The sequence below is a fragment of the Habropoda laboriosa genome, unplaced genomic scaffold, assembly GCF_001263275.1.
Source record: "Habropoda laboriosa isolate 0110345459 unplaced genomic scaffold, ASM126327v1 scaffold111, whole genome shotgun sequence".
Classification (NCBI taxonomy): Eukaryota; Metazoa; Arthropoda; class Insecta; order Hymenoptera; family Apidae; genus Habropoda; species Habropoda laboriosa.
The window spans coordinates 221,222-228,956 of NW_017100293.1; the positions used below are offsets into that span (position 1 = coordinate 221,222).

The 7,735-nt window shown below is 34.7% G+C and overlaps 2 protein-coding genes across 2 annotated transcripts in view; one reads left to right on the forward strand and one right to left on the reverse strand.

Moving 5' to 3' along the window:
- The window catches only part of LOC108573841 (mothers against decapentaplegic homolog 4), a 5,819-nt gene extending 3,476 nt beyond the window's left edge, over positions 1–2,343 (forward strand). Inside the window, 3 exon segments of the mRNA XM_017936318.1 lie at positions 1–79; positions 160–525; positions 2,111–2,343. Coding sequence (XP_017791807.1) covers positions 1–79; positions 160–240 — 160 coding nt within the window. The 3' untranslated portion in view covers positions 241–525; positions 2,111–2,343.
- A 3,939-nt stretch (positions 2,344–6,282) lies between these two features.
- On the reverse strand, positions 6,283–7,090 carry LOC108573816 (probable 28S ribosomal protein S26, mitochondrial). The gene is made up of 2 exons (XM_017936293.1): positions 6,793–7,090; positions 6,283–6,694 (listed from the first exon to the last, which is right to left on the reverse strand). The coding sequence occupies exons 1-2, from the start codon at positions 7,035–7,037 to the stop codon at positions 6,283–6,285; spliced, it is 657 nt and encodes a 218-aa protein (XP_017791782.1). The 5' UTR covers positions 7,038–7,090.
- Between the last annotated feature and the right edge of the window lie 645 nt (positions 7,091–7,735).

Here is a 7,735-nt window from a genome sequence, read left to right on the forward strand (position 1 = left end):
TTTGCGTTTAAGTTTTGTAAAAGGTTGGGGTCCGGATTATCCTCGACAAAGTATAAAAGAAACTCCATGCTGGATAGAGGTATATGTATATTCTTTTTTTACATTAATCGTGGATTATTTTGAGAATTATAGAGCGATAAATTTATATGTTTGACACAGGTGCACTTACATAGAGCCCTTCAATTATTAGACGAAGTTCTACATACTATGCCAATAGACGGTCCACGGGGAATTGAATAATTCTATTTAATTTCGAAAAATACATATTGTTGCGAGCACCGTATATAATCTCACAGCCTACTGGTGCTCTCTCCGGAATCAAGAAAACGGTCGGTTCTTACTGACCGATGCCATCGATCTATCTGTTGTAAAGCTTTCTTCATATCAACTTGGATGCCTTTCAAAATTATAGCAACCGACGGAAAAATTTTGAGGGACCCAGAATCGAACCCGCGACCTCAGGCTGGTAGGCCGAGCGAGCCTTTGCCCACTACGCCAACAACTCCCTCTCAAGCCCGCCTCCAGGTAAGTCGAAAGTAAGTTCATCTTCCTATTTATTTCGTTACCTGTCTTCACAACTGGTCTTATTTTTCCTCCTTCTGATTTTTGCATTACGTGAAAGTGCTCTTCCGCCTGTTTCCAACCGCCGGCTGGTTTTCATAGTTAAAGAGGTGTATCTGTGCAGCTTTCCTGGCTCTTCCTCTAATAGTCGCTCCAGCTCTTGGATTTTTTTGTCCGAGAGAGAGGCGGGCGCTGCTTCTCCTTCCTTGATGTTTCCCGACGGTTGTATCCTCGGTATGTCTTCTAGGTCTAAACCTACCTCTCTACCCAGGTAGTGTTGCTGGGGATACCAGTAACAGGCTCATCAGATGAGCCCCTGAACAGTATTGTGCAGTCAGAGTAGAGTACCGCGGTCTTAGTGATCCCCATACCCTTTGGTATCACCAGGGTTTTCATGACCTCACGTGCATAGTCTTTGATCCTGATCCCCCCCCACTTGTCGACTGTGGGGACTGGACTGCCGCGATCTGCCCAGCCCATCTCCCTGGTCAATATTCCGCCCATAGAGTAGTCCACAATCCAGGATATCTCCGGTGCCTCGTCGTAGCGTAGGTGAGTCTCGTATGTTAACCCCCAGTCTTTTGCCTGAAGGTCCAACCGCATAAGTCCAAGCTCCAACTGAGGGTCATCTTCCCCCTGGCCAAACAGGCTACACGTATTGAACGTCCACCGTTCTATTAGGACGTGCCAGCGCATGGTCGCCTCAATGCTTAGACTATTGATCTCCAACCAGTTGGTTCCCTTTGGCCAAAAACTTTGCGTATAGTTAGAGTAAGCCTCACGTAATAAATTTTCGCTGGTAAGAGCTCTTCCAGCATATTTTCTATGTCACCGTTGATGTTGTATTCGGGTATGTCCCCTCCTATCGTGATTCGGGTCGCCGCCTTCGTTGGTACCACAAATATGAAACGGTGCGCTATATCGTTAACGTCCACCAATCCTGTCGTTCTAACAAACAGCTCGCGCTTCGTCTTCTCCGCTACATCCTGGCTTGCAAATGTGTCAATAACCCACGCAAGCTGGTAAGTCAATAATGACAACATCCACATATCCCGTCCCAGATATCCGGGACTATCGTTTTCATCCATCGTGATAACGCGTACGCTGGGATCGTTAAGACGCCAACCTTTTTCCTCCCTATTCTCCCAGATTGTCGGTTTCCTATTTGGGTATGGAGGCCCCGATACTACAATATAGTCCCTCAACGTGTGCCCATCATCTAATAAGCTCGTCGATTATTAATGGTGATTAATACTTCCTCATTGGGAAGGATTCTACACTTGCCTTGGATCGATAAATTAATGCGTTAAGTTAATCGTAAGTTGCTAGGCATGTTGGTCAATCCTCCCTCCAAACTACGATGTCCTTTTTCTAGCAACGTACTAGCTAAATACACTCGTGAGCTTGATCCTTTCATGATTTCACTCAGATATTCAGTGTATCCCCCATACCCTAAGAATTAATTCGAAAACATTCACTTCCGGGCAAAGCCGACTCTCCTGTGTGAAAAAGTGGTATAAAACAGAACAAACCTGCGTGGCTTTTTCAGACACCTCTCGACTCGATATTCATCTTCAGTCTCAGGGGAAACCACATAAAAACCCTGAGCAAGGCGCTTGAACCTAAAGAAACATCTTTCCAGGTTCTTCACGCTATTTTCACGTCCTCACCCTTCAAAAAGGCCTTCAACAGAAAGAGAAGGAACTACATATATTTTTTAGACCGACCATCTTCTTGATTCCGGAGCGAGCACTAACAGGCCACAAGATTATATACGATGCTCGCAACACTATGTTACAAAAAAAGACATCACATTGCTGCAAACTCTGCATCAGGTGTGCAAAATGTATAAAATGCATACGGATATAATACTGTGTAGTATTGTTAAAGATTTCGAAAAAAAAAAAATCAACAAAACACGTTGATTCGAATGGAAACAGTGCGAACTTTAAATCCAGAAGAAAACATAGAAACGCGTTACTCCAGATTTTTATTCACATTTTTTATATATTTTACACACATGATTTACCGCGTAGAATGAGATGTGTGCCACGGCCTTGCATTACCGTCAACGTACAAACGTTTTGCAAAGGAGATGTTATTTTTCTTTATGAAAAATTATTTTTTGAGAAGAAAGAAGTGCTGCATCTACAAGAAAAAAAAAGCAAAGGTAGGATAAAAGCCTTGTATTTTAATAGGCAGTCGTTGTTTGATTTAAGGGGAAAAAAATACATTTTCCATGGCATGGCCTGGTGAGCTCAGCAAAATGCGTGGGTAAAACGTGATACTTTCGGAAACATGAATAGTCATAATCTCGTTTTTTGAGATTAGCTTTGTAAGATAGCTTAACTGACGTACATCCTACTTAAAAGAAAAAAGAAAAAAAAGAAAAAAAAAGAAGCGATGACATGTTTTAATCTCAGTGTTTATGTCGAATTATAACGATGGTAAAAGAATGAATATATATGTGCACAGTGGGAAGGTTTTCTAAGAGTGCAATACGTTTCAAAGTACTGTCGGATAACAGCTTTAGCGTGTAGAAATTACTACGATAAATATTACATAAGACATTCTACATATAACTCTGTAGTATGAAAGAAGCAGTAGCATATAATCAGGAAGAAATTTAATGAAAGATGTTTGCATAGAGAAACATTAATGGGAGCAATTGAATATTGTGAAAAGTATGTATTGCGTTAGGAAGGCATATTTTTATTACACCTGTATCAGTTGTACTGGCAGTAGTTTGATACTATGCTGTTAGAAGGACCTTCTATATTGTCATCTGTTTTATACTTCACAACCAAAAAGTATCACTACGTAAATACCTGCAGTGTTTGGTTTATAATGATGTTTCATGTCTCCTCTTTTTTACCATTACTTTCCCTATAAGGACATGAATTTATTCTATAGTTAGTATTATTATAATTATTAGCATAGTTGTTGGTGATGAGACAAAATGAGAACATTTAAAACTTGGTACGATCTTGCTCGAAAAAAAAAAAAAAATCGAACAAGAACTGATCATGTTTTTGATGTAAACTTTTATTTAATTGTCTCCCTTCTAATCAACCACCAATGTTACTACTATTACCATGTAGTACTTGTTGAATAATTATACTTACTGTTTACCAACCATTTTATTATTCTATATTCGTACTATATACATATATGAGTGCATATGTATATGTATGCATACTGACATTATCTTTTCTTCATTTATTCTAGGCAAAGAGAAAAAAAAGTTAACTGCTTGTTTTTATTAATTGATGCACATTACAGTATTCTGAATTTTTGCTTCTTTGTTGTAATTGAGTAGAGATTATTTAGCTGTTTGTGTTCATGTTGTCCTTACATTTTTTATATTATACTTAATCAAGATCAGTCTCAGTGATACGAACGCCAGTTGAATTTTGTATATATAAGCATGTGTATGCGCGTTGTATTACAAGAAAAGAATGAGTTCTTGATTAAGCAAGTATTGAGTTATTGTGAGATGTTTTATTCTTATTATGTGAGGTTACATATTACCTTGTGTGATAAAGCCAAGGTTGAAAAGAGGTAGTCTATTAACATCATTAAAAAGACACATTTAAAGAAAGGGAGAAAAGAAGACAAAAGGAAAAAAAAGAGTTGTATAGTAGAAGTAACAAAAGGATGTGCATTTGTTAATGAATGACGAAGTGAAGAGTAATGTTATTGACTAAATTTTTACAAAGTCTGTATTTTAACGGGGGGGAAAAAAAGAAAAATACACGAAACATTATTTCCATCATTTTTTTTTTTTCGTCTATACCAAGGATAATACGGAGCTCAAATAAATAAAAAAAAAAAAAAAAATCGTGTTTAAGCATACTTACCGCCAAGTTCGCTTTAGAAACACATGTGCCATCATTTTCATATATACCATACACAAAATAACAAACAGGATTAAGAATTTTTATAAATCCTATATTTTTACCAAGCTCATAAAATGCGGATGCAACACATGTTTAAATTGTGGTGCTTCAGTACGTCCTATACCCATAGATTTTACAAGATCCAGAAAAAAAGATTTGTACATCTAAATTAAGCTGAATGAAATCTATGCGAGAAAACATAAGGTGGATTGTAAAAATGAATGCGTTCGAAACCAATTGTAGCATTCTCGAATAGAGTAACGAGATAACGAGAGAATTGGTATGTGAAATACAATCCCAAAGCTCAGATACTTTGCAACGGAAGATATTCTGCAAACGTGTTCATATGATGTTTTAACGATGCCTCCGAAAAATAGTTTCGTACATATATTAGAACTGGTATCAGAAGTGCAATAGCCCTGTCTCATGTCAAAGATACCATAGCTGATAGTTGTAAACGTAAATAAAATGCCTATGTAACTTATGTTTACAATTGCAAAATGACAACGGTAATTTAATAATGGATACTATACTTATTACTGCTTTCTTTTTTCACTTTTTATCAGGGTAGTATATACAGTATAACTTGCTATTTAAGAACTTTACCAATTTGCTTCATGTCACAATCAATGACGAAGCCTACGCATATATCGTTTATTTTATACCTAATTTTATCGTTTAATGTTTTATAAATAACGTTGAAATCGAATCGAGAAAACTTGTTACGTTTATTCGATCTTTTATGGATCACTTTTCTGTGGCTATTTATTGATATTGATTTTACTTCCATTTTAAATGTAGCGATGTATTTTAATACAAGGCTTCGTTGTTAATTAATTACAGATTTTGAAACTCAAAGCTTGTTCTTAAACTTTAGGAGCATATACACAAGCATGTACAACAAATATCAGAATAGAATTATACATTTATCATTGCTATTCGTGATTTGAAATGATTGAGAAATAATGGATTAATAGATTTTTCTTTACTAGGCGTTACAGCTCAACTTAAACACGAATCGTTTTCGTAATATACATTTACGCATATATCTTGAAATTTAGTTGAAAAGCGGCGATCTAATTGTCATTGTTTGTTTCTTTTAAACAAGTTGTGTATGTTTAAACCAAAGATATTTCGATGATACGATTACACCATGATATGTTACAAATATGTATGAAATGTAAAAGTAATTATTCTTAACAAATACGTCGCAATACATAATGCAAGTAGAATCGCATATAAACATTTTAAACCATATGTTCAAACACAATCTCATTCAGGTGTAGATTTTCATGGTGTTGAAGTCACGATATTTCAGTGAATACTACAAAAATAAGCATCATACGAATTACAAATTAATATCTGTGATTATCGTCGTGCAGGTAAATTATATTATTGTACAATGATTTCTGCTCGTGAAACATTTTTGCGTAAAACTGTACGACGATAATACATTATTAGATTGTCAGAAAGAAAAAAAAAGATTTGTGCACGTATGTGCTAAGTATAAATTGCAACATATGGGGAAACAGGCTATGAAATCAGAGATAGTTAATGCAGTGCCTGTACATCATATTGTAAAGCACATATGCTTACAGAACTTGAATGGATGTGTTTACAAATTTTTTGTTATTGTATATTATAAATACATTACATTATACATGATCATTTTCAATAAACATATTCTGTGAATTAGAAAAATGTATCGATTTTGATTTAATAACAACAAAGTGAATATACCAAATGTACTTGCAGAAGATCTATATTTATTAAGGAAACTATTGTTTAATATACAAGTAACTTATTGTACAATGTATCTATTTTAGCTTTTTGCTGTAGATGATGCAACTTCCATAGGCTTATCATATATATTACCATTACTATCAATTGCAACATTATGATTTACAACATTTTCCAATGCATTTCGTATAGCTTCATCTATGGTGTCACGTGTAATAAATGTTGGGGCCTCCTCTTTTGCTTTCCTAATTTCGGCATCTACTCTCTCTTGAATACTCAAATCTCTTATTGCTTTTTCTTTTAATTTTATATTAATTTCTTTTACACGATCTTCTCTTTCTTTAGCTAACCTTCTTTCCCTCATTGCAGCTACTTGGTTATTCCATATATCATTTATATAGTTACACATCTTAAAATCATTTTCTACATTGATTTTTACAACATTTTCTTCCAAGCATTCGGTTTTTTTCTGTTCCTTTTCAATGAAAAAGTTTCTGAAACAAAGACATGTTATATCATGTTGTACTGTCAATGATTTATGTTATACTATGTTCAGATAACAATGTTATTAATAATAAAAATAATGACATACTTTAAGGATTTCATTAATGTTTTGTAATTATGATGCAAACGTTTAAGTTCTTCGTATTCTACTACAGGTATTTCCGGTCTTTTTGGTACTCTAAATACTTTAGATTTTGCTGTTGGTAACCAAATTGGCTTTCTCTTCCATCGTACACTTTGGATGCACGGTCCATTAATTATTAAATGGTCATAAGCATTTAAATTTCGTACAGTTAATGTTTTCACACCAAGGATAATCGGCGATCGTATCATTATTTACAATTAATTTTTGCAGAAGTTTAGCCTTATTCAAAGGATATTTAGAATTGCACAGTAAACCATGTATTTGTACTTTTATAATAATACTGTAATATTCTTACACTTTCAAAACATCATTGCGTGTATCAATATTGTGTATAACGTTGTTACTAAGGTTAGGAACGCGTTGTTGAGAGGAAATTTATCTGTAGATTCCTTATTATCTAGATATCACTTGTATAGTGAGCGACATCCATGAAGCACCATAAAAATTAATTTGAAATTTTAAAAAAGCTGTCGAGTTCGTTATAATCTGTTGAAGATAAAAAGTTTACTATATAGTATTAAATACTTCATTAAGTACAAACCAAAAGTGCTATAATAGAACGTAATAGAATACAGTTTGTTACTTTATTTTGAGAAAAATATAAAAATTTTTTTATTATTTTTATCTTAATTGATGGTCTAAACGATTCATGAATTTGACATTTAAAAGTATTATGAACTTTTCTTTTTGCGTGCAAATATGAACGAAGCAGTGAAATAATTAGTCTCGTGTTTTGAGGACCTCATTAAATACAGGGCGTATGCGCCACAGCACTTACCTACATAGCGGTATTGCTTTTTTAAAAGCAGTAGTGCCAGAGATCTTGATCTAGCGAGTACTGTCTCATATTTCGAATGCGTCGTATAATTTTTCCGTAAATTTTGAA

What these genes read in the sequence shown, in the direction of transcription:
- LOC108573816 (XM_017936293.1), bottom strand. Translation starts at nt 7,037, where the DNA reads ATGATACGATCGCCGATTATCCTTGGTGTGAAAACATTAACTGTACGA. An exon ending in ACATTAATGAAATCCTTAAA is followed by an intron (nt 6,695 to 6,792) that starts GTATGTCATTAT and finishes TCTTTGTTTCAG; the next exon opens with AAACTTTTTCATTGAAAAGG.